The sequence below is a fragment of the Biomphalaria glabrata genome, chromosome 7, assembly GCF_947242115.1.
Source record: "Biomphalaria glabrata chromosome 7, xgBioGlab47.1, whole genome shotgun sequence".
Taxonomy (NCBI): domain Eukaryota; kingdom Metazoa; phylum Mollusca; class Gastropoda; family Planorbidae; genus Biomphalaria; species Biomphalaria glabrata.
The window spans coordinates 16,324,970-16,352,324 of NC_074717.1; the positions used below are offsets into that span (position 1 = coordinate 16,324,970).

A 27,355-nucleotide genomic window follows, 5' to 3' on the forward strand; every position below is an offset into this window, starting at 1 on the left:
CAATAATAAAAGGAAGAATGACTTTAGGTTTAAATGTATAAAGGCTATTTTGGAGAGACACTAACGTCTACATATATTGCAGGTCAAGGTGGCTTTCGCTTTGGTGGTAGAAGAGCCGGCCATTTTTCGTATGGCACGCTTTTCTTCAAGAGCTGAGGCCCATGCTTTCTCGCTGTCCATAGCTTTCTTGGTCACCGTCTCTCTCCAACTGCTGCGGTCTATGTCTTCCCAATAGTCAGTATCAATGTTCACTCATTCTAAATCCCGTTATATATTATCCACGTAACGGATGTGGGGGCGACCAGTTTTTCTTGGGCCAGACGTACGAAATGATTTTCGGGATGCGATTGTCCTCCATCCGGGGGACTGTAAAGATACCCGTTCGCGGGAGGATTTCAGTATTGCGTACTCTTTCTTTCCATGTTATTTTCAAGATCCTTCGAAGGCAGCGCAAGTGGAGTGAGTTTAGTTGTTTCTTTTGCTTTGTGTAGGTAGTCCATGAATCACTGCCATACAGTAGCGTTCTAAGAATGCATGCCTTGTAGACCTCCATTTTGGTCGCTGTAGTGAGCTTCTGGTTTTCCCAAACTTTTGGACGGAGACTAGCGAAGGTCGATGCGGCCTTCCCTATGCGTTTTTTTTTATCTCCTCTTCTAGAGACAGGTCATCTTAAATTGTAGAGCCAACGTAGCAGAATTCATTTACGGCATCTAGCTTGTTATCGTCAATGAGGATGGAGGGTGGTGCTGTAGCAGGTGGTCCCATAACATTAGTTTGCTTTGTGCTAATGGTTAGGCCATATTCTTTACAAGCCTGAGAGAAGCGGGACATTATTGACTGAAGCTCATCTTGTGAATTCGTCGTCCGTGAATGGAATTTCTCTTACGAGGGTGGTTTTGATTTTAGTTTTGGCCCTCAGTCTAGCAATATTTAGAAGTTTGCCATCAAATCTGGAATGAAGATAGATGCCTTCGGTGGATTTGTCAAAAGCGGTGGATAAGCATTGAAAAGAGTATTCCAAAGAGGGTTAGGGCCAGGACTCATCCTTGTTTGACTCCGCTGTTTATATTGAAACTTTCGGAGCAGGCGCCGTTGAACTGCACAGTACCCGTCATATTTTGGTGGAAAGAGACAATAACATTTAGCAACATGGGTGGACAGCCTATTATCTGTAAGATTTTAAAGATGCCTTCTCAGCTGACTAGATCATAGGCCTTTGTCAGGTCAATGAACGCAATATACAAAAGCATCATTTGTTCTCTGCACTTTTCCTGAAGTTGACGGATGGAGAAAATCATGTCAATTGTGGATCTCCCTGAGCGATAGCCGCACTGTGATTCTAGATAGACCCGATCAGCAAGTTTTGTAGCCTGGGAAGTATCACTCAAGTAAAGACATTGCCTACAATACTTAGGAGGGAGATTCCCCAGTAATTGTTGCTATCGCTTATGTCACCTTTGTTCTTGTTCAGGGTGACGGTGCTAAGATCTCGTAGATTCTATGGCATAGACCTTCTTGCCAACATTTGCAGAGCAGTTCATGTACAGGTTATACACACAACTATATATCTCAATAGTGTTGAATTTATTTCCCTTTTTCAACAACACAAAATAATTAATTACCAATAATTAATTGACTAATTGGTTTATTTTTGAATAGATTCATGTTTTGTTAGGTACAATAAATAATTATGTAAAGTCTCAACTTGTTCCAAAAATGGTTGTGGGATAAATAATATTCAAGTTTTGTGTTATATATTCTCCAATAAAGTTTTGTACCATTTTGCCAGTTGAAGTATGAAAAAAATCTTAGGATAATTGCTGATGAATTTTACTCCAGTTTTTTAGCGCATCACTTCATCTGTAACTAATTTTTTAAAGTCTAGTCAACCATTTTAAATGGAAATAGAATTAATAAACCTTTGAGGCGCGAGGCTTTTCGACCCGTGATGCATTGAACTGTCGCCCACTTTGCCTACACATTGCGCCACCTCTGGTCAAAGGTCAAATAGCATTTTATTTTTATGTTCTTATAAGATTTGTAGAAATTTCTTTAATAAATTAATCTGACTTTTGATCCAGAACTAATGCAATTTGGTAAACCATATATGTAAATTAGAAATAGTAGTGGACCTAAAACTGTTCCTTGAGGTACAACTGAGTTTAGGCTACTATTATTGGTGTTGGTTTAGAGCCATTTATTACAGTTCATTTACTCATTTGAAAATCCTGAATTCATTGATGCAATGAGCCAGCAATGCCAAAATGTTATAATTTTCTTAAGCAAGATATAGTGGTGAACTTTGTCAAATGCCTTAGAAAAATCAAAAATAGTATCTATGTGCTCATTATGGTCTAAGCCTTTTGAAAAATCATCAATTAGTCATGTTATAGTTGTATCACATGCACTCATATTGTTAAAGCCTTTTGAAAAATCATCTAGTCCTATTATAGTTGTGTTTCACATTATCTATATTTCCTATAGACATTTTGGTATGTTTGTCTAAGTGGTTTATAATGTTTTATATCACTTCATATCGCAAGCGGATCCAGGGTGGGGGCGGTAGGAACAATCAACCCCCCCTTTCCTATTTAATTATGTTAATAATATATGCTAATTATTTATATTTTTATCCATTTTTAGAATATGTAACACCCCCTCTAGTATGTTTTTCCGCCCCAACCTGACCCTAACCCTTCGAGTGGGAGGGAGGTCCAATTTTCTTTTTTTAGAAATCAGAACTAGTTACATATATAGTTACATATATATATGTCCCCTACTGGTATGTTGGCCGATTCGGTGGTGTGTGTGTGTGGGGGGGACTATTGCATCTTCTTCCCTCCCCACTGAAATTCTTTTAGTGTGAGGGGGTGGCCCAATTTGTATACCTGAGATGAACTCCAATTGGTGACAAGGCTGGAAGAATCAGTCCTCCCGTAGTGCCTTTAAGCTCACATACAGGTCAAGTGACTCTCTAGACAGACAAACTACCCCGCAGCTCTCGGAGCTGCGCGGACACTCTTGCAAGAGATGCGCCACTGTTTCCACTGACTCTCCACAGTGTCGGCAACGGTCATCAAAATTTGGCCGGAACCGGGCAAAATAAGCACCAACAGGGCAGTGCCCAGTTCGACACAGCGTAATGATTGATTGTTCCGGTCTTTTTAGCCTCCACCATGGATCGTCGTGGTCCGGGCGACGCAAATGCTGCCAGACTCTACGGGCTTTGTTGGAGTTATCCCAGGATTTCAATTCAACCACTTGTCATGTACCCACTCTCGGATTAATGTCGTAGCTTGGTTAAACGTACTTGGGGCTTCGAAAGTGGGCACGGACAGCGCTCATTCTGGTGCTAGGGCAAAAGCCGCCTCGTTACCCCCCACGCCGCAGTACGAGGGCACCCACTGCATAAAGATGACAACTCCAATAAATAGGCGGATGTTATTTGCGGCGCCTAATGCCTCTTCGACCAAAGGTGACTTTCCCCCCAAGCCAGCCATGGCTTGGAAGCAGGAGCTAGAATCGGTAACCATTACAACAGAAGTCGCAACGATTTCTTTTTTTTACGTAATTTTTCCCCTATGTGGCGTAGTGCCGTGATAATCGCCGTGAGTTCAGCGTCAAAGCTACATGCGGCGAGGCCGCATTCGCCTGACAGCTTGTCGGGATCGAGGTCCGGGTAACATACAAGGGCCCCATACCCGGCTCTCGCGGGGTCCTTAAGCACGGACCCATCTGTGTAGTAGAAGATGGCATCTGATGGGTACGATTTAAGAGTTTATGTTGCCATCTTTTTGAGTATGTCCGGGTGTATGTGTCTTCTAGTGCCCCCCTCCAGTCCCGCTAGTGTGAAGTTTATAGGAGGGCTGGGCAGGCTTCTCCGTGGAGGGCAGGTACTTATTCTACGGATTGGTACCCGGTCGGCGGAGAGTCCAGCTTGCACACTCAAATTTTATGCAATGTGCATGAATGATTTCCGTTGGATCCTGTTTCTCTCTCTCCACCGATTGACTAGCAAATGAGTGGGGAGCCTGGATCGCCCCTTTTATAGCGCTCCAGGGCTACTAGTACCGCCCTTTCTCTCCTCAGGCCGAGAGGAGGCACGTTGCACATTATTTCTGCAGCGCAAGTTGGGCTCGTCCTAAAGGTGCCAGTTATGAACCTTAATGCCTGGGCCTGTACTTTGTCGAGGAATTCGAGAGCCGTTTTGCTCGCATTGACTTGGACTGGCAGTGAATATTCGATCTGCGAGCGGAATCCCCTATGTACAGTGTGCGTAGCAAGTTAGCTCGGGCGCCCCACTTTGTGCTGGCCAGCTTTCTAAACTAACCATGGAACTATACTAACCCAAACTTCTCCGAGGCCTTTCGTTCAACTTCCTGGATATGCAAGTGCATTGCCAATTTTGTATCCAGGGTCACCCTCAGATATTTGGGCGTGTTTTCGCATTTGAGTCGCATCCCATCGAGTTGAAGCTCGAATGGAGCCTTACGGATGTCGATTCCTAGGCTGAACAGGGACCAGGTCGTTTTGGCAACGTTTAACTGAATCTGTCATTTTTTACAATACAAAGAGATGGTATGGAGGTCTGCTTGAAGTGCTGCCTGCATTTGGTCAGCTCGCTTCCCGGTTGACCAGAGGACAATATCATATGCGTAAAGAAGCTTACGTGTCCGCAGTGTGCTGAACAAATCATTGAGGTAGGCCATGAAAAGTGTGCACGAGAGAGCAGAGCCCTGCGGTAAGCCATTCTGATAGAATTTTGGCTTACTTAGGGAGTGCTGGAATAAATAGAGTTCGTGTGCTCCTCCCTGTTAGAAATGCCTTCACCCACTGGTAGGTGCGGCTGTGCACACCCATGGCTCTAAGTTTTAGATAGAGGCCTTGCTTCCACACGCGGTCGTATGCCTGCTTCAGGTCTAGATATACTGCATATGTGCTTTCGGACCTCTGGAACCCATCTGCCACCTCTTGCATGAATACGTTGACCTGGTCGATCGGGCTCAAGCCTGCCCTAAAGCCAGCCTAGTCTGGCGCCAAGATACCGGCACTCTCAAAGGACCACACAAGCCGCTCGTTGACCATCCGTTCAGCCATTTTACAAATGGTGGAGGTCAAGGATATGGGTCTGTAGGACTCAACGCTAGTCGCGTTTTTTACCTTTCTTAAGTATTGGAACAATGGTTTCACAGCACCAGAAGAGTTGACTCCACCCAGGTTCGATCCACAATCTCAAGGAGTTTGTCCCTTTCTCTTCCCCCAAGATGTTTTAGCATCTCGGAGGTTATCCGATTTGGACCGGAGAAGGGCGCGTTGCACGTGCCCAGGGTAGTTGGGTCATCTGGCTCCCTCTCCTGCCTTTTTCGTTCTTTATTAAGGGCTTTGGACGTAGGTGACTACCGTTCTGACTTGCTGATAGAAGCAAAATGTGAATTCAGCAAGTCGGCCATTTTTTTTAGCTTTAGAGACCGATTCTCCACTGGTTGACAAAAGCGGAGCGGGTGTGCGGACCGTACTTATCGCCTCCAATTTACGCAGAAGTCTCCAGGCTTTCGAGGTGTCTCTCAAATCCAGCCCGGCACAGGCATCATTCCAGTGGTCCGACCGCACTCGTCGGGCCACCTCGCTATTTTGTCTACATAGACGGTTGTTATCCCTGCGACAATCCGGGGTACCCTTCTTATACGCTTTTCTTCGCGCCCTCTTCCTGACTAGAACTATTCTATTTAATTTTTCTGACCAGGCGGGTCTATGCCGTGTGCCGGGATCGGTTCGGGGGACATATTTCTTAGCCGCACCCAACACTGCTGCAGCTATTTCGCCGTATTTTTCGTCAACTGTCCCTTCCTCCACTGCGATAGAGGATAGTGCGACGTCGACTTCCGCACTGTACGCAGACCAGTCGGCCTTGGTGTAACTCCATTTACGTGGGAGCTTAGTGGTTACACCCCTGGTCTTGGAGAGGGCAATAGTGATCTTTATGGGGCTATGATCACTTCCGATATCTTTGCGAACTGAAAATGAGGTTTTGTTATCTAGGTTTACAGAGATGAAAGTTAAATCGGGTCTTGAGAGCGACCCATTCCCAGTGTGTAACAGGGTTGGCGGGGTGTTTTTGTTTTGTAAAAGGAACAAATTACTTGTATTGATAAGGTCATGGACTTTATGGCACGAAGAATTAGTTGTGTCGTAGCCCCATGCAGGAGACTTGGCACTGATATCCCCAGCAATGATAGTAGAGGAAAACAGCAAGTTGTCACCACAATTCAGGGAAAGTTCATTTTAAGGCGGATTATAGATGTTAGTAACCGAAAATTTACGACCACTTTTGTATATAGTGAGGATGAGGTCGTCGGTACGCCCGTGTGCATCAGGACCATGGGATTCCTGTGTAATTAGGCCGTTCTTCACATATGTAATGATCCCACGGCACTCTGTGCACTTACATCTAAATGCGGTGTAGCCAGTGATATTGCAGCTACGTTTCTTGCCTACCAAAGTCTCCTGCAAGATCGCAACGTCTATTGCCCTCTCTTGCAAGAGTTTTGAGAACTCAAGTATTTTCGGCACTAGACCGAAAATATTGAGTTTGGTGAGTCTAATTTGGGAGTTGCATAAGGGAGATGGACTTGCAACCTTCTGTTGTAATGGCCGAGTTTTTCTAGGGCCGGGAACCTAGTCTCTATTATACTTTCAGTCATTTGAGACTGCTACAGGACATTGTCACCAGTAGGTTGTGGCTGACGAACCACAGCTACCATTCTTCAGAGGGAAGAATGAATGCAATGTAGCTTTTTCCTGGGTGGAACTTTCGCCCATTTTTCGCGGCCTGCCAAGTTCCCCCCAGACGAAGCCACGGAGCGCGTAGTACAGGATTTTTCGCAACCAGGCCTACCGTCCTCGACCTGGACAACGGAGCCTGTTAGGGTCTGCTCCTGCCCGCGTTCACTTTCTATGGTTTTGTCTTTCATGTTTGTATGAGGGCTAAGACCGTTGGCGGCCTTAATTATTGCTCGGTGTTAGTGTGTGCATAAGGGCCTACAAGAGGGTTACGAAACTCGAGAGTGGGAAGTCCACTCTGCTCATCACTTCCACTGTTGGTAAGAGTTTCCCCCAATGGGGAGTGGTTTGACGACGATTTTTTGACATCAATTTGTATACAGAAATCATAGTTTGTGAACAAAATTAATTTATATATATATATATATATATATATATATATATATATATATATATATATATATATATATATATATATATATATATATATATATATATATATATATATATAACAACATGAATAAATACAATTTTATATTATGATGTCCCCCTTCTAATACGTTTGCATTTCGGTGAAGTGGGATGGGGCAATTGCATCTACTGCCCTTCCCACAGAAATCATAGTTTGTAACTTTGTATACAAATTAGTTAGATCCTATACTCTTAAGCGAGCAATTCATGTATGAATGTATGTATGTATATATATATATATATATATAATATATATACATACATATATATATATATATATAATCATGGGCGTAGCCGGGGGGGGGGCAAATTTAGTGACTGAGTTTTTAGTTTAAAACCCCCTACCAGGGGGTTTTGTAGTTAAATTTCCCTCTTCTATAAAACAAAACAAAATGCAAACGACAATCCCCAATTTCCAAGAGCACAGTTAAGGACAATTTTGATTTTAAAACCCCCTCCAAAATTTACGATATATCCCCTCTTCAATATAAAAAAAGCCAATTAAACACTCAAAATTCTATGAGCGTAGCCAAAGGGGTTTTGAGTTTAAGACCCCCCCCCTTTCCTCCTTTCAGTTGGGTTTGAAGCTAAAAAAATACCTCTTCAATATAAAAAAAAAGAAAATTAAGCTCTCAAAATATCTTATCTTATCTTATATAATACAGACGTTACTTCAAAAAAGAAGATGATTACGTCCTACGCGTCATGCATTTAGTCATGCATATTAACCAATGACTTAAATTCAGCCAAGTCACTGGTTTTCCTGGCTAGCTCAGGCAACCCATTCCATGCTCTAATAGCACTAGGGAAGAAGGAGTGTTTGTACAAATTTGTCCTAGCATATGGGACGAGGAATGTGCCTTTATCTTTGTGTCTTTCAGAGTATTTTATTAAATTTTGTTTTTGTTTTTGAAGATTATGGTTCAGTGTTTTATGTATGATTGCTACTTTACTTTTGAGCCTTCTGTCCTGAAGGCTTTCTAAATTTAGTGATTTTACTAAAGGTGTTACTCTAGTCAAATGTGAATATTCGTTTGTTATGAATCTCACTGCTCTATTTTGTGTCTTTTCCAGTTTTTTAATGTTTTCTTGAGTTGAGGGGTCCCAAACGGAGGATGCATATTCTATTATTGGCCTAACCAAGGTTAAATAACATTTTAGTTTTATGTTCTTATTTGATTTATAGAAATTTCTTTTAATAAATCCTAATGCTTTGTTTGATTTTTTTGTAGTTTCATCAATATGGGGATTCCATGACAGTTTTTCATTTATTATAACACCTACGTATTTTGCGTTTTTAGTCTGTGTTACTGGTTTGCCATGAATAAGATAAGTGGAATAAATTTGTTTTAGTTTTTTTGTTACTCTTAACAACTGACATTTTTCTGGGTGGAAAGACATGCTCCAATTTGATTCCCATTTCTGTAATTCATCTAATTCTCTTTGTAAAATATCTGTGTCCTGTGTTGTTTTTATTGTTCTATATATTATGCAATCGTCTGCAAATAATCTGACTTTTGTTCCTGAAGAAATGCAATTTGGTAAATAATTTATGTAAATTAAAAATAGTAGTGGACCCAAGACTGTTCCCTGAGGTACACCTGAGTTTACTGTTATTGGTGTTGATTTAGAGCCATTTATTATTACAGTTTGTTCTCTCCCTATCAGAAAATCTTTAATCCACTGATGCAGTGAACCATTAATGCCGAAATATTTTAATTTTTTAAGCAAACTATGGTGGTGAACTTTGTCAAAAGCCTTAGAAAAATCTAGTAAGATAGCATCTATTTGTTCACTATTATCTAAACCTTTTGAAAAATCATCAATTAGTCCTATTAGTTGTGTTTCACATGATCTATATTTCCTAAAGCAATGTTGGTATGGTGTGAGGACATTATGTTTGTCTAAGTGGTTTATGATGTTGCTACATATTATGTGTTCTAGGATTTTACATGTGATGCTGGTAAGTGATACTGGTCTGTAGTTTCCTGGGTCAGATTTTTCTCCTTTTTTAAATAGGGGGGGGGGAGTGACATTAGCTTCTTTCCAGTCCTTTGGTACTCTGCCCTGGTTAAGTGAAGCCTGAAAGAGTATTTTGAACACTGGGGCTAGCTCATTGCTTAGTTCTTTGAGTAATCTAGCTGGAATACCATCAGGTCCAGAAGCTTTATTTGGTTTGGTGTTGGCTAATAGTTTTTGAATTCCATTTTCTTGTACTACTATATCTTCTATGTTGTTTACTTGGTTCAAATTCAGTAATATGTCTTTGTCTCCTGGGGCTAAGAATGCTGATGCAAAGTATTTGTTTAGGATGTTTGCTTTAGTTTCATTATCAATATGTATTATGTTATGTTCATCTTTTAATGGCGCTATGCCTGTTGTTTCCATTTTCTTAGACTTAATGTATGACCATAGGTTTTTGTTGTTATCTCTAGATATTACATTGTTTATGTATTCACTCTGCAGATGTCTGCTTACTTTTTGGGTTAAGTGTTTAATTTTTATATACTTTTTGTAAACTCTTTCTGCATTAGTTTCTTTAAATTTTCTATATAGGTTTTCCTTCTGTTTACAAAGCTTCTTTAGTCTATTATTAAACCAGCATTTATTTATTTTGTTTGATGTGTATTTAGTTGGTATATGATTTTCTATAATGCTTTTAAGATGGTTTTTAATGAAATTCCAGAGGTCATCGACTGGTTGGTTAATGTCTTTTTCTAATAAGAATGTTTGTTGAAAGTTTAATATTATGTGCTTAGCTAAATGGGTTTTGCTCAGTTTTGAGTTTAAACCCTCACCTTCTTCACCTCTTCAATATGAAAAAAAATTACGCACTCAAAATGTTATGAGCTTAGCTAAATTGGTTTTGACTCAATTTTGAGTTTAAACCCCCCTTCAGCGATGTTTGGAGGTAAAAAATACCTCAAAATTCTATGAGTGTAGTCAAAGGTGTTTTGAGTTTAAACTCCCCTCCAGTGAATTTAGAAGCTAAAAAATACCTCTTCAATATAAAAAAAAGCAAATTACACACTCTAAAATCTATGAGCGTAGCCAAAGGGGTTATGAGTTTAAACCCCCCGCTAGCAGGGTTTGAAGCTAAAAAATACATCTTCAATGTAAAAAAAAGCAAATTACGCACTGAAAATGCTATGAGCGTAGCCAAAAGGGGTTTTGAGTTTAAACCCCCCTTCAGAGGGGTTTGATGCTAAAAAATACCTCTTCAATATAAAAAAGCAAATTACACACTAAAATTGTTTGAGCGTAGCCAAGCCAATTGGGGGTTTTGAGTTTAAACCCCTATCCTACAGATGGCTTTTTAAAATCCCTCCAGATGGTTTTGAGTTAAAATCCCCCTACAGGGCGTTTTAGGGTGGAAAACCTCTATATTCAATATAGAGCAAACTACAGTTACCAAAGTCTATGACCGTAGCTAAATGGGGTTTTGAATTTAAAAAAAAAAAAACCTGAAATTTTTTAGTTTAAAACCCCCGACAGATGATTTTGACGATAAAACTTTCCTTTTCCATATAAAATCTAATGCAAACTACAGTCACCTAATTCCAAGAGCGTATTCAAAAGATGTTACACATTTCTACCAGTGGTGGGGCTCCATTAATAAAGTAAAGTGAATAGTCATTTGCCGAAACTGAAAAACACTTAATGTGGCTCAACAAAGATGGCTAAGACTTTAGGAGTCAGTTATAGAGATCGGGTCTCATTCAAGGAAATCCTATGCCGAACTGGGAGTCGATCCTTTAGTAAGATTGTGACAGAGCGTCGCATGGGGTTTGCGGGACATGTTCTCCGACAAAATGAATTACATATAAGAGTTGCGATGACATCCTAGTACAACTTGGCGCCACACATTTTTGGGGGTCATCAGAGCAGGTGGGAAGAGGCTTCAGACATTACCAGTGACAAATTTTTGTGGAAACAGCTTGACGACAATTGCGCCGTTCGGCGCTTGAAGGTCTAAGTCAGTAAGAATAGCACATAAGGTTTTTGAAATAATACTTTTAAATAGCAGGAAAATGCACTTTAGATACCTCAGAATATTCATTTTGTTGGCTTTCAATACCAGAAATAGTGATTGGCTCCGCCCCGCGCTGGGGGAGTTCCTAGCGCTCCCCCAGACCCCCTTGCTGGCAATGGCGGGGAGTCTACTCCAGGAAGAACCTATTCTAGGGCACAATAAGCGTCTTCCGAAAGAATGAAGGGTCAGAATTTAATAAAGATTATGTACACACACATACATACATACATAAAAATATTTTTTTCGCGGGGGGGGGGGGGGCCGGGGGGAGAAACAAAATCCCCCCAAACCCCGCCCCCCTCCCGAAAAAAAATCCTGGCTACGCCCATGATATATATATACTAGACTTATATTACCCGCGGCCAGCGGGTCTTAATTTGCGTATCACTGTCGATATAGTCACTGAGGTGTTTTGTAAACAATTAAACGGAATAATAATAAGTATAAGTATAATAAATATAAGTAAAGCGAATGCGGAATGCGTGAATGTAAAAATAGTATGAATAAAGCTATCAAAATAGCTAATCGACTTAAATCCATTTTTTCAAATTAAAACATTTGCTTGTAGGCCTACATATATTTGATTAAAATTTTTAATGAATAGACTTAATTTTGTATGTTCATGTGTTAAAGTAGGTAAAGTAGATCTTGATCTATAGATCTAGATCTAGACTAATCTAGAGTTAAATATTGGCTTCGATAGAGTTCGTTCTACGCTTTCGTGAAGGCTTCGCTCTGCGCATGCATTATCTTTTTATTATTAGATGTACTCGATTAATGAATGGAACTATTATCTTATCTTAAGATATTAAAGTATATCTCAACACGCCTTCGTAGCTTTAGCAAACGAATGTATGAAAAATGCTATAGAAAAAGAAATTTCAATGTTAATCTGAATAAATTTGAATGGACTATAATTAGTATGTTCCTGTATTAAAGTTTAAACTATCTTTACGAAGAGAAGTTCTATCATCTTAGAGTTGCATTAGAGTTTTAGACCTAGGAATAGAGAGATGTGTAACATTTGGATATTCTCTAATGAAAGAATGTACGTCAGGAATTGTAAATTCGCAGATATAAGGAACGAATTTATGTAAAAATGTTTTATCAAATAATGAAAACAATAGACTATATTTTGTATTTTCATGTGTCAAAGTAAAAAACTATCTGAGCAAAGTGTAGTATACAAAATTAGATCTAGAACTAGATCCTTTTGATTTATACATGGTAAACATGGCCTAGATGGATGACATTATAATACTTTCATAGAGTTGGTCAACTTTTTTTTTGAAGGTCTTAAGTTTGTTTAGGGCTCTAATACATACTCTACGGTCCCAGTTAGTACCTAAGGAACATTTATGCAAAGTTTTATCAAGATTGGTCAAAGGGTTTTGATTAAAATAATATGTTTGACAATGATACGTAACACATACATACATACTGTCACGATCATTGAAGTGTCAATGTCACGATCTATTATATGCCTCTTAATACTGTCACGTTGAATAATGAACTTGATCTGAATAGCACAACCAATGATCGTGATTGCCGAGGATTTAGAAATCGTCAGTTGATAAGATAATCATTTAGAAGCTGCTAATAGATAAGATGATCATCTAGAAGTTGCCAGTTGATAAGAGGATCATCTAGAAGTTGCTAGTCGATAAGACGATCTTAGTATATTATTATTATATTCAAGGAAGAAACTTCTCCTCGTCAAATACAAATACTGTAACTCAAAACTAGGAAAAGCTATTCACAATAATTACAATGGTTAACTGTAAATGAATAAAACATATAATATATATTTCTACTAGATTAAATGATCTACACAATATAATAATTATTTCCTTTTCCTTTGAGTTCCAACACGAGACTGGCGGTAATATCTAGAATCTTTCAGACCTTTGGGCGTTACCACGTGACTAATATCTCCTTGTCGCTTGGTTAATCAATTGACCAATAAAATACAGATTAACGTACAATAATTAAAATTTCTAACCAATCACATTTATTCCAAAAAGGTTGCTGCATGCTTGGAATTCGACGAGCTAGCTGAAATCTTGCCCACAGACCTTGGGCTAAATATAGACAAAGCGTACGTGACATATTACCCCCGCTTTCTTAAGCATTTGTATGGTAATAGAAATGCGTATAAAATAATACATGTAAAATGTCATCATATTGAAATATGAAAAATAATTATGACATTATAACTCATTTGGTTAGTACTAATGTGAAAATGTACATATCTAAAAACATTACATATGAAAATAAAAAATGGTTGAGATACTTCAAGATGATTGTAGTTGCACAGTAAGTTGCAATATGTAATCAATAAATAATTACATTTGTAGTTATGGTTCATAGAATAAAAATATGTGTGATGTCTTTAAATATAACTACTGTACACTTGATGTAACTTTCGAAATGAAATAAAATACTAATGAAATATGATGAAGATAAGTGTCTTTTCTTAGAAGGTGCTTTGGATCTGTAATAAACATATTACAAAGTTAACAATCTGATAATAAAATATCTGTGAATAGAAAATGTAATGACGAAACTAAGTAATTAACTATATACGTCTGGATAGTGTGTCAGCGAATACATGCAAGTGACCTGGTGTTGTCTTGACATTAAACTGGTAGTCCATGAGTTGTAGACTCCAACGTGTTACTCGTCCGTTCGCCATCTTCTTCGAGTTCAGGAAAGCTAGTGGTGCATGGTCTGTAAGTAGTGTGAAGTGTGCACCCAATAAATATTTGGTGAATTTGGAAATGGCCCAGACAATGGCCAGACATTCACGTTCAATAGTGGAGTATCTAGTTTCGGCTGGGAGAGTTTCCTGCTGATAAAAAATACAGGATGTAAAGTCCCTTGGTAATCCTGCATTAAACATGCTCCTATGGCTGATGAAGATGCGTCGGTGGCGAGATGAAAAGGCGTTTCTCGGTTCGGGAGTTTGAGTATACTGTCTCTGGAAAAAGTTGCTTTGATATTTTCAATTGTGTCATGTAGTTCCGTAGACCATGGAATCTTGATAGGTTGACCTTTCTTTGTGAGGTTGGTCAATGTTGATGTGAGTGCTGTGTAATTAGGAATGAATGTTCTGTAAAAATTACACAGTCCCAGGATGCTTCTAACTTGCTTCTTAGTTGTGGGAACTTTGATGTCTAAAATGCGTTTGATGATATCTTCTTGTGGTCGAAGTGAATTGTAGCTAACTCGATGACCTAGGAAAGATACTTCACTCATAGTTAATTCAACCTTGCTGGGTTTTATCGTGAAGCCTTATTGTTGTATTATGTTGAAGACTTCATGTAATGAAATGATAACGACTAGAATACCAATAGCATGGCTTTATTCGACAAAATTAGACTACAGTAAACAGTGAATGAAACCAGCACGTCTAGCATACCACTGATGCAGACTATATACACACACACACTGGACATGAAACACAACAATGGCCATGACCTTCAGACACGTTGGACGCACGCAGAAAATCAACTCAGTTACACTACAATCACCCCGCCTAAAAGTTATAGGAACATAAACATGTAAATAATAGTGAAGGACAGCGATATAAGAGGCCTTAGTATCCCTACAGAATACTTACAGATTTACTCTATTGAAAAGCATTGTATAACTATAAACAAACACGTTATACACTATAAAATTATCAGTCCCTTATGCATACAAATATTAAGACCAGTTGTCTTGAATAATAATGTAATAAGTAATACAATACAAAAAGTCTAACTAGAAAGCTATACACTATAAAATTGTCAGTTCAAAGAGTGTCATATTAAGCCTACAATTACTGAGTTAGAACTTGTGATATGGAAAAATAATTAAATAAATATAAGACCTTATAATTGGGTCTGCTTGTTCTTGGTCTTAGGTTATATCTACCAGGACCAATACTGCCGTCGCTTGGAGTTGGTGACATCGGCGGCTCTCTAACAGGAGACTCAGCCCCTGCATTTACTTCTTCTTGATGTCCATTTTCCCCTTGTTGTACATATGTGTTAGGAGCAGCCATTGGTTCTATAGCCACATGTTCAGTAGGCACCTGCATCTGTGTTATAGGGTTTGTCTCCGGCTCAAAGTCTTCATGTTCCATATGTTGATACACCTCTGATTCTCCCTCTCTTGGAACGGGGGCCAAATGACGCAATGACACTGTTTCTTCTCTTCCATCAGGAAGTCTTACAATGGCATACTGTGGGTTGCATGTGATTAAGTCCACAGCTATTGTACCATCGTCATATTTTGATGCACGGACTCCCTTTTTTAACAATACTTTTCCTAGTTGAGCTAACCATGTCGGGAGTGATTTGTCGAAGGTGGACCTGCGATAGAACTTAAATATTCTCTCGTGAGGTGTCTCGTTTGTAGCGGTACAGAGCAGAGAACGAAGAGAGTGTAGGGCTTGGTTTAACGCCTGCTCCCATTTGGAAACCGGGAGTCCTTGAGTTTTTAAGGCCAGAGTTATAGCTTTCCATAATGACCCGTTTAGCCTTTCTACTTGAGAGTTCCCTCTGGGATTATAAGGGGTCGTCCTGCCTGTGGCCACCCCTCTCTCGTGTAAAAATTCCTGCACCTCTCTTGACATGAATGAGGTACCTCTATCAGAGTGTACATAGTCAGGCATTCCGAATAGTCCAAATAAATTATCTAGACATCTGATTACTGTTGAAGCTGACATATCAGAACAGGCGTATGCAAACGGGAATCTTGAAAATTCGTCAACTATAGTTAGCAGGTATGTGTTCCGAGATGTAGAAGGGAGCGGTCCTTTGAAGGCCATACTTAGTCTCTGGAAAGGTTGCATCGCCTTAATTAGAGTCCCATTAGAATTACTGAAATATCTGGGTTTTACTTCGGCACAGATTCTGCACTGGTTGACAACCAGCCTAACATCTTCACAAGAGAAAGGTAAGTTTTTCGCTCGCACTAAATGCCATAGTCTTGTTACTCCCGGATGACACAGAGAGTCATGGAGCAGTTTCAATTCATTTCGACTCATAGCTGACACACACCCGTTTCTAGAAAACGTATCAGCCGCTACATTGTGTTTGCCTGGTCTATACAAGACATCGTAGTGGAAACAGCTCAGTTCCAGTCTCCACCTTTGAATTTTCTCATTCTTTATTTTCCCTTTGCTCTGTTTGTCATACATGAAGGCCACAGAGCGTTGATCCGTGACAAGGGTAAAGCGATTTCCTACTAAGTAATGGTGCCATTTCCTTAAAGATTCTACAATGGCATAAGCTTCTTTTTCTATAGCTGAGTGCCGCCTTTCACTTTTCGAAAGTGTTCTTGAAAAGAACGCCACGGGGCGGCCATCCTGGTTGAGGGTGGCAGCTATTGCAACATCCGAAGCGTCTGTTTCAACCGTCAGAGGTCGAGTATAGTCGATGGTGAAGATGGCAGCTTTCTCCAGCTCCTGCTTTAATTCGTTAAGGGCTGTCTTTACTGTTTCTGAAAGAGGGAACGACGTGTTATTTGCCAAAACATTTATTTTGTTAGAAAAATTTGGGATCCACTGTGAGTAGTACGCCAACATGCCCACGATCCGTTTTTGTGAGCGCATATCATGAGGGGGAGGAAGGTTTCTTAAAGCCTGGAATCTTTCAGGGTCTGGCTTGAGAAGGCCTTTAGAAATTTCGTATCCCAATAGGCAAACTTTGTCAGTGGCTATCGTACTTTTGTCTTCATTAAATGTGATCCCATACTTTCTAGAAGCATCTAGAAATCTTTGCATATTCTCATCGTGCGACTCTTGATCATGACCACATACCGTTACATTGTCCACGTATGCAAAGGTGTCCTGCAACTTTTCATTCTCAATAATTTGATTTATTGTTCTCTGGAAGCATGCAACTCCGTTGGTAACACCGAAAGGGATGCGACAGAACTGGTAGAGTTTGCCACATGCCTCAAATGCAGTAAACGGTCTTTCCTCAGTCTTGATTGGTATTTGATGGTAGGCACTTTTGAGGTCTAGAGTACTAAAAACGGAATAGTTGGATATCCGTTCTACCAGTTCATCGACTCGGGGCGTTGGGTATGCATCCAGTAAGGTGAAGCGATTTATTGTTTGACTGTAATCAATGACCATCCTTCTTTTATGTCTCTCGTTTGTTGTCACAAGCACCTGTGCTCTCCAGGGAGACTTTGAAGGTTCAATGATTTTGTCCGAGAGGAGTTTTCTAACTTCAGACTCAATAAATTTGTTATCACCTATTGAGTGCTTTCGGGACTTAGTAGCCACTGGTCTGCAGTCAGAAGTTAGATTACTGAATAGGCTCGGTGTTTCGACTCGTGCTGCTTTAAGACCACAGATGTGTAGAGGATTGCGTTTTCCTCCGTACGGTAAGGTCAATTCCTTATGAAGACTTATAAAGTCTACACCAAGGATTACATCCGAGCACAATCCAGCAAGTAGGGAAAGTTTGACCTTTTTGTAGTGTTCTCCCTTGTACTGGACATCGGCAAATGTATGTCCTAATGTCTTTTCAGAAAGATGTGTAGTGGCCATGAATATTCTGTTTGTAGACGGACGTACTGTCCATTTATTTCTCTTGACGATGGCTTCTGATATGTAGCTTTCACAGCTGCCAGTGTCTATGAGAGCTTGCAACAGCAACCCGTTGACGTTCACTTGTGCCGTAGACTGTGTAAGCCCAGAGAAATGCGTTGATGACAAGGTACATGGAGTTATCACACTGGTCAGTGATATTTTGCTGTCAGCTTTGTTGGCTGTTGTTTTACTTGATTTACAAACAGTTTGGAAGTGTCCCTTTTTACCGCACTGATGACATAATGCATTTCGAGCAGGGCATTCAGTTCTAGAGTGTCTCCTCCTACCACAAAAGTAGCATAGCGACTTAATGGCATTTAATTTCTGGTCTTCATTAGAAATGTATGTTTCTAGATGGGAGCTACTTGGTGTTTTCATTGCCCTACAGGAGATTTCGTTCGTTGAATTGTAAGCCTGAGCATGCGTTGTGGCTGTTTCTAACACTCTAGCTTCGTCAAAAGCGCTTTGTAGAGTAAGAGATGTCTTTTCCAGTAACCGCTGTCTAATAGTGTTGGATGCCAGACCCGTTATGAAGGCGTCTCTAATGCAAATGTCTCTGTGCTGTTCAGCAGTTACTTCTTTAAAGTCACAGTCCCGGGCCAGGCTTCGCAACTTTAGCATAAAAGACTCTACCGTTTGGCCCGGCTGCTGTTTACATGTAGCAACCAAATGTCTAGCAAAAATGTCATTCTTTACCTTAATATAAGTAGTCTTGAGTGTGTCTATGGCCATCGAATAAGACGATACATCACTGATGAGCATATAAACCGTAGCAGATACGTGATTCTTCAACAACTTTAGTTTAAAGTCTTCGTTAATATCCTTGATGAACGAAAGAAAATTCTGAAATGTGTCATACCAGTGAGTCCATTTTTCTGAGGCCAGAGGAGCATTAGGATCAATGTCCAACTCTTTCGGTCTGAGTAATTTATCCATTGTAGATTAAGGAATCCAACACTAATCCAGATACATAATTTTGTCGAATAAATTGTAATGAAATGATAACGACTAGAATACCAATAGCATGGCTTTATTCGACAAAATTAGACTACAGTAAACAGTGAATGAAACCAGCACGTCTAGCATACCACTGATGCAGTCTATATACACACACACACTGGACATGAAACACAACAATGGCCATGACCTTCAGACACGCTGGACGCACGCAGAAAATCAACTCAGTTACACTACACTTCATGTAATCCTTTCATGTGTTCATTCCATGTTTTATGGAATATGCAAATGTCATCTATGTAAGATACTGTGTCTTTTCATTGGTTAAGTATACTATGTATAGCTCTGTTAAAAGTGCTGCTGGCGTTGACCAATCCGAATGGCATGTAGTTGAACTGGAATAGTCCGAAAGCTGTTGTAAAGGCTGTAAAAGGTTTGGATTCCTCCTTCATAGGTATCTGGTAATAACTTCTAGATAAATCTAGTTTGGTGAAAAATCTTGCCTCTGAAAATTGTGTCATTAGATCTTCAGGGTTAGGCATGGGATATGAATCGAGGTGAGTTATTTTGTTTAATTGTCTGAAATCGACACACATTCTTGGAGTTGATGCTTGTTTACGTTTGACAAGAACAATTGGTGCAGCATATGGTAAATTAGAATGTTCTATGATGCCTTGTTCTAAAAGTTGATTAATTTCCTGTTGAAGAAAATCTCTGTAGTGTATTGGTAAAGGATAAGGTCTTGATTTTGTAGGCTTGGAATCTGTAACTATGATTTCATGTTTGACAATGGAAGTTTTTCCTGGAACATCTGTGAATATTTCTGAATGTTCTTTGATAATGTTTGTCAATTCTTTTTGTCTTTGAGGTGATAATTTATCAATTTTGATATCTTGCCAAAATTCAGTTTGCTTCGTAGATGTATCTGGCATTATAAAATCATTGCAATCAGCCATATCATTTTCTTCTTCTTCAGTCGTCCCGAGACATGACGTTAAACTGCGCTCCTCTTTCCTTTTGGAGCTCAAAAGTGCCCTACTTCTTTTCTATCATTGTGTCTGCCTCCTCTTTTCCTAAGTCTGCCTTCATTGATCATCACACTGTCTCCTTAACTTTAAATTCTCACTACGTCCTAGACCAGTCCGTTTGCCGTGGACTGCGACGGGTAAGGGGGGATAAAGAGATCCTGGTGTTTGAGTGGTGGCTATCTTAGGATAAACCACAACAACACAATACTTTGGCTCCAAGTTCCCCTAGACCTGAGACCCAGATGGCCCGCTCTGGGTCAACCGGCTGGTCATGCCGAGCTACCAGCATAGGTCGTCGACCTATGCTGGAGGGCGGTGGCTGGAGGGTCAATCAGGGAGCTGCTGTATCGGACACATGTCCGATGTAGCAGCTGACTGAGTATAGCACCTGTGTAGCCCTGGCGGGCTCATTCTGGACATCCGAATGGCCCGTCCCCTTGTTGGACTCGATGGCGGGTGGGGAGCACAGGTGCCGAATTAACCAAAATATATATGGACAAAAAAACACACACAAAACTAATTGCCCCAGACCTATGTCTGGGCAAGAAACGACGAATTGACGATAAAAAAGAGGAGATCCCAAAAAGCTGTGCCACCTGGCCATCATTTCTGGTGGTAAGATGCACAGAGGAGGGAAAAAGCCTGACAAAGTTGAGCCCTTTTATTATCTATAAGGGACTCAAGTCAGTAGTGGGAGAGCCCAAGAGTGTGTCTAAGCTACACAAAACAATGGAACTCCTTGTAGAAGTAGACAGCAAGACACACTCTGATGGGCTTTTAAGATGCAGAAGACTCTGTGATCTCCAAGTGGAAGTCATGCCACACAAGAGTCTGAACACCAGCAGAGGTGTAATCAGCTCTAGGGACCTACTGGAATGTTCCGAGAAGGAAATAGTGGAGGGCATTGAAGGAGTCACCCATGCCCGGCGCATTACCAGGCGCAGGGAGGGTGAGGAGGTCAAAACCGCCACTATTATCCTCACATTCGGAACTAGGACACCGCCAGAGTATGTGAAGGCAGGATACCTACGAGTTCCAGTGAGGCCCTACATACCTAACCCCATGAGGTGCTTCAAGTGCCAGGGTTATGGACACGGCGCGGCAGTCTGCAAGAGGAACACTGTGTGTGCCAGATGTGCTGGAGAGGGTCATGAGGACAAGGGCTGCACAGCCCAGTTCAAATGCCCAAACTGTCAAGCTGGCCACTCAGCCTACTCCAAGGACTGCCCTGTGTGGAAACAGGAGATTGCCGTGCAGGAGTACAAGGCAAGAAACGGATGTACCTTTAGCCAGGCGAAATCGGCTGTACTGGCCCTACCCAAGGGCCAATTCGGCTTGACAAAGACCTACGCCCAGGCTGTTGCTGAGAAAGGAAGATCCATAGCCACACAGACGGACACATTGACCCCACCACCCCCTCCTCCTCCCCCAACTCAGAAGAAAACACCGCCAAAGAACACACCTCTGAAGAAACAAGAAAGCCCTGTTGTCATGCTAAAGAACAGGTTCTCTGTGCTCGCTGATGAGAGCATGGAGACTGAGCAGCATGTCAAAACCAATACTCCGGGAGAACCCGGAGACATCATGTCTGACACAGGTTCTCCTCAGAGAACCCAGCCAGACACCCCAACCTCTACCGAGTTAGAGGTTGAACAACTCCCTAAGGGGAGAAATCAAAGCGGAGAGGATGCCCGAGGTGAGAGAGGAGGAAATAACCTCCTCTCTAACCAGAGGGATCTCCCCTCTCCAGAGAGAAAGACTTCCCCCAAAAGGGGGTTGTCCTCCTCTCCATCCAAACCCAAGAATAAAAATACCAAGGTCACTGGAATAAAGGGAAACCCCTCCGGGGGCCTCCCAAGGCCAAATAGCTCCAAGTAGGTCATCTAGAATAAGCCATGGATTCCAGAATTGTACAGTGGAATTGTAGAGGCCTCAAGGCCAATTACGAGGAAATGCAGCTACTGATGGACTCTGAGACTCCTGTAGCTGTCTGCTTACAGGAAACATTTCTGAAAGACTGCATCAGCTTCCGAAGCTACCGTGCTTACACCAAGAATGTTGAGGATGCAGAGAGAGCATCAGGTGGAGTCTGTATCCTTGTGAAGGATAGCATCCCCCATGAGAGGGTAGAACTACAGACCACACTACAGGCCGTAGCAGCTAGGATAACCCTTCACAAGGTTATCACTTGCTGCAGCCTGTATCTACCACCAGGCGCTCCATTAAACCGAACAGACATGGAGGACCTATTGAAAGAACTCCCCCGGCCTTATTTAATCCTTGGGGATTTCAATGTCCATAACACCATGTGGGGATCCAACAATACCGACACAAGAGGTCGTATGCTGGAGGATATCTTCCTCCAACATGATTTATGCATACTTAATGATGCATCACCGACCTACTTGCACCCAGGAACTGGATCATTCACATGCATTGACCTCACTGTATGCGTCCCCGGACTTCTGGACGATTTTAAATGGTCAGTTAGCAATGATCTACGGGGAAGTGATCACTTCCCAATCATCATTACTAACAATCTCCCTTTATTGGGACGACCTCAGCGGTGGAAACTGAATAAGGCCGATTGGGAACAATTCCAAAAAAGATGCTCTGAGGATATCACAGAAAATATCCTTCACGAACAGAACCCAGCTGATACCTTTGCTAGCAAGCTACTAAGTATAGCCAGGAAAGTTGTACCCCTAACCTCTGCAAATCCAAAACGGCCTAGCAAACCATGGTTTGATACAGCTTGCAAAAGTGCTATTGGTGATAGGAAAAAACGACTGGCTGCATTTATAAAGAATCCTTCCCAGGAAAACCTAAAGCTATTCAGGATAGCTAGAGCAAAGGCTAGACAAACCATACGGTCAGCCAAAAGGAATTCCTGGAGAAGTTTTGTCGGCAGTCTGGATGCCAAAACTTCTGCTAGAGCGGTTTGGAAGGCAGTAAGGCGAATCAAAGGGAAAGAATCAAATGCAATAGGGCATTTGAAAAACCAAGGACGAACTGTCACGTCCCCCAGAGAAATAGCTGACTGCCTTGCATCCTCAATAGCAGAAAAATCATCCACTGCACACTACACGCCAGAGTTCCAAAAAGTCAAAACCAGGGAGGAAAGACACCCCATTGATTTCAGGTCAGAGAACAATGAAGACTACAACAAACCGTTCTCGCTTGAGGAACTGAGGGAATCGCTGGACAAGTCACATGACACAGCGCCTGGAGAAGACGAAATCCATTACCAGTTCCTCAAGCACCTTCCCGAACCCTCATTGGCAGTCCTGCTAGGGGTCTATAACTGTGTGTGGCAAACAGGCGCTTTCCCAAAATGCTGGAGGAAAGCCACAGTTATACCGATACCTAAACCGGGAAGAGACGGCTCTGACCCAGCTAACTATCGACCAATAGCACTAACAAGCTGCATCTGCAAAACCATGGAAAGAATGATTAACAGTACCTGGTACCTGGAAAGGAATAAAGTGATCTCAAACTACCAGTGCGGATTCCGGCAGGGGCGGACAACAACTGACCACCTGGTAAGGCTGGAAGCTTATATTAGAAATGCATTACTCAGAAGAGAACATCTAGTAGCTGTATTCTTCGATATAGAAAAGGCCTATGACACAACCTGGAAACATGGCATTCTACGTGACCTGGCGCTTATGGGGCTTAAGGGACACCTCCCCCGTTTTGTGGAGGAATTCCTGAAAGATCGAAAATTTCAGGTTCGAGTGGGCAACTCCGCTTCTGACACTCATGACCAGGAAATGGGTGTACTCCAGGGCAGCATTCTGTCAGTCACCCTGTTCAACATTAAAATAAATAGCATCATAAATGCGCTGCCCCCTGGCATAGAGTGCTCTTTGTATGTTGATGACTTTGTCATCCTCACTTATGGGAAAAACATGAACACCTTAGAAAGAAAATTACAGTTATGTTTAAACAAAATTCAGGGTTGGGCAAACTATAATGGTTTCAAATTCTCAGACTCCAAAACAGTTAGTATGCATTTTTGTAATCTAAGGGGACTCCACCCAGACCCTGAACTATTTATACACAAAAAGAAGATCCCTGTCGTGAAAACTACAAAATTTTTAGGCCTCACCTTAGATTCCAAATTTAATTTTCTCCCCCACATTAAGGAACTTAAGAAGAAATGCCAAAAGTCATTAAACATACTAAGAGTACTCAGCCATACGGACTGGGGAGCTGACAGAGATACCTTGCTGCTGCTCTATCGGAGTCTAATTCGATCCAAGCTAGACTACGGATCCATAATATATGGAGCAGCAAGGAAGTCGTACCTAAAAATACTGGAACCAATACAAAATGCTGCCCTGCGTCTCTGTCTCGGCGCGTTTCGTACATCACCTATCCCAAGTCTCTATGTGGAGGCTGGAGAACTCCCCATGGATATAAGAATGAAAAAGCTTGCAATGCAGTATATAGTCAAGCTAAAATCCAACCCCACGAACCCTGCTTTTGACTCCATATTTAACCCCACAGAGGTAGAATTATACAATCGAAGGCCTAACGTCATACAGCCGTTGGGCCTTCGAATGAGAGAACCCATCCAAAATTTAACCCCACCCATTGACCAAATCTCTAAAATAGAAACCCCTCAGAACCCTCCCTGGCTAATGAATAAACCCAAATTAAATCTATCCCTCCTCAATTTCAAAAAAGAAAATACAGACCCAAGCATACTACAAGTCCACTTTAGGGAACTGCAGGAGAGCTACGGAGATTGTGGCACCATCTACACAGACGGATCCAAAATGGAGGGAAAGGTCGCGTGTGCCTGCTCCTTTCGGAACAAAACAATCTCCCGTAGACTCCCCGATGGCTGCTCCATCTTTACGGCCGAATTGCACGCAATATTGCTTGCACTTATGGCCGTAAAAGCATCAGAAAGGAGTAAATTTATAATCTGCTCCGACTCCAAATCTGCATTGCAAGCTTTGGGGCGGATGAAGACTGACATCCCATTGGTACATAAGAGCCTGAAGCTGTTGGACCAAATAACAGCCGACCGTAGGGATGTCACCTTCATCTGGGTCCCCTCCCATGTTGGCATTGAGGGAAACGAAGCCGCAGACAGAGAAGCAAAGAGAGCCCTAAATCATGCAGTGTCAGGAACCCAAATTCCCTACTCGGACCTGAGACAAAGTATTGCCTCTGCCACCTATCGAGAGTGGCAGAACCGATGGGAGGCTGAGACTCACAGTAAACTCAGGCAGATTGTGGCGGATGTCAGGTGGCGGCCCACATCTAAGGGTCTGACAAGGCGTGGTAGCACGACCATGTCCAGACTTAGGATTGGCCACACCTACATCACGCACTCTTTTGTACTGAAGAGAGAGGAGCCCCCACTTTGCGAGTACTGTGACTCTCGCCTCACCGTGGAACATATCCTCGTTGATTGCCCCAGATCACTGGCGGATCCAGGGGGGGGGGGCGGTAGGGGCGATCGCCCCCCCCCACTCGGCCGAACCCCCCCCCCCAGGGGGCGGACCAACTTTAGTATAGGATTCACACAATTGGTATACGAATTTATTACTTATGTTAAAAATATATACTAATTATTTATATTTCAACCTATTTTTAGATTATTTCGCCCCCCCCACTCTAGTATGTTGGCCGATTTGGTGGGGTCGGGAGGGGGCGATGGTATCAATCCCGCCCCCCCCCCCTACACTTTCGAGTGGGGGGGGGCGGTCCAAATTGTTTGTAGAAATCACAGCTTGCTAACAAAATCAATTAAATATCTATATTTTTAAAACTTGTTATTGATATTTTAACCGATCTTTATATTATGTCGTTCCCTGTTGGCCGATTGGTGTGGGGGGGGGGGCGAATACCTCTACTGCCTTTCCCACCTAAACCCTTTGAGTGGGGGGGGGGCGGTCCGTTTTTATGGAGAAATCATAGTTTGTGAACAAAATTAGTTGAATTAATATATAAATTGTATATTATGTCGCTCCCTTTCTGGTATCTTGGCCGATTCGGTGGGGTGAGGGGGGGGGCGATTGCATGTACTGCCCTCCCCACTCTAACCCTCTGAGTGCTGGGGGGGGCGGTCCTATTTTTGTGGAGAATCATAGTTTGTGAACAAAATTAGTTGAACATCTATATAATATAAACTACGTATTGATATGTGACCCATTGTATATTATGTCGTACCACACTCTAATCTCAAATTGTATCATTAGTAAATGAAAAAGGGTTGTACCAGGTGGGAGGGGCGATACATGCAATCGCATTTCCCCAATCGGACAAATCAATACTTTTTTTTTTGTATTATAGTTAAGAAATTACAAAATTAAAAAAAATCTATCACTAATATAATTTATATATACTATAAATTAAATTCTTATATCGAGTCGCCCCATACCTATTCTTTAATGCCCAATGCAATCTTTAGCAGAAATTATTAAAGGAGCGAGGATTAATCGTTTTCACTCTACCGCCCCTCCCATTTCCAGACCAAAGTTTATGTAATTTCACATGAATTTATCATAATTATTTTAAGAAAGACTATGCATTGGAAAAGTTAAAATTCAAACGAAATTTTTCAGTATTAAAAGTCATGATTGAGATGAGTTCTAAACTCAAATAACAATTTCATAGTCGCCTTTTCCCAACCTTTACTCAATCTGATATTTTTCTAGTTAAATAAATTTGGGACTATAACTCACAATTTATACTTATATTTTCTTAAATACTATTTATCAAAAAACTTTTTTTTCGGCGGCGATCCTCAAAGCAAAAATCTAAATATGTGGGGTATCCTATCTTTTCAAGGAACAAATCAGTTTTATTTGCAATGTATTATGGGCCTATACATTTATATTAGAATATTTTTCAAGTACAACATTATTCGAAAGGTCCTTTTTAATAGTATGAATAATGAGCTTTAGGTCAGGAGAATGCGTTTCTGCAGTGAAGAATGAAAGAAAACGCTTTTGGCGTCGGGGCTTCGCACCGAAATCCATTGATGAATAATGAGCTGCAGATGTCAGGAGAACACGTTTCTACAGTGAAAAAAGCAAGAAAACGCTTTTGTCGTAGGGGCGTCGTAGGGGCTTCGCCCCTACTCCATTGGTGAATAATGAGCTGTAGATGTCAGGAGAATGCGTTTCTGCAATGAAGAATGCTAGAAAATGCTTTTGGCGTCGGGGCTTCGCCCCGAACTCCATTGACGAATAATTAGCTGCAGATGTCAGGAGAATACGTTTCTACAGTGAAAAAAGCAAGAAAACGCTTTTGTCGTAGGGGCGTCGTAGGGGCTTCGCCCCTACTCCATTGGTGAATAATGAGCTGTAGATGTCAGGAGAATGCGTTTCTGCAATGAAGAATGCTAGAAAATGCTTTTGGCGTCGGGGCTTCGCCCCGAACTCCATTGACGAATAATTAGCTGCAGATGTCAGGAGAATACGTTTCTACAGTGAAAAAAGCAAGAAAACGCTTTTGTCGTCGGGGCTTCGC

General features: G+C 41.4%; 2 protein-coding genes across 4 annotated transcripts in view; both read left to right on the plus strand.

Moving 5' to 3' along the window:
- The window catches only part of LOC106070408 (sodium/hydrogen exchanger 2-like), a 199,614-nt gene that overhangs the window by 144,744 nt on the left and 27,515 nt on the right, over positions 1-27,355 (plus strand). The gene's annotated exons all lie outside the window — the stretch shown is intronic.
- On the plus strand, positions 19,853-24,449 carry LOC129927370 (uncharacterized). The gene is made up of 2 exons (XM_056036084.1): positions 19,853-22,041; positions 24,310-24,449. Exon 1 carries the CDS (start codon positions 20,354-20,356, stop codon positions 21,737-21,739), a length of 1,386 nt encoding a protein of 461 aa, XP_055892059.1. The 5' UTR covers positions 19,853-20,353; the 3' UTR covers positions 21,740-22,041; positions 24,310-24,449.

Coding starts and splice junctions, on each gene's coding strand:
- LOC129927370 (XM_056036084.1), top strand. CDS start 20,354: ATGGACAAAAAAACACACACAAAACTAATTGCCCCAGACCTATGTCTG.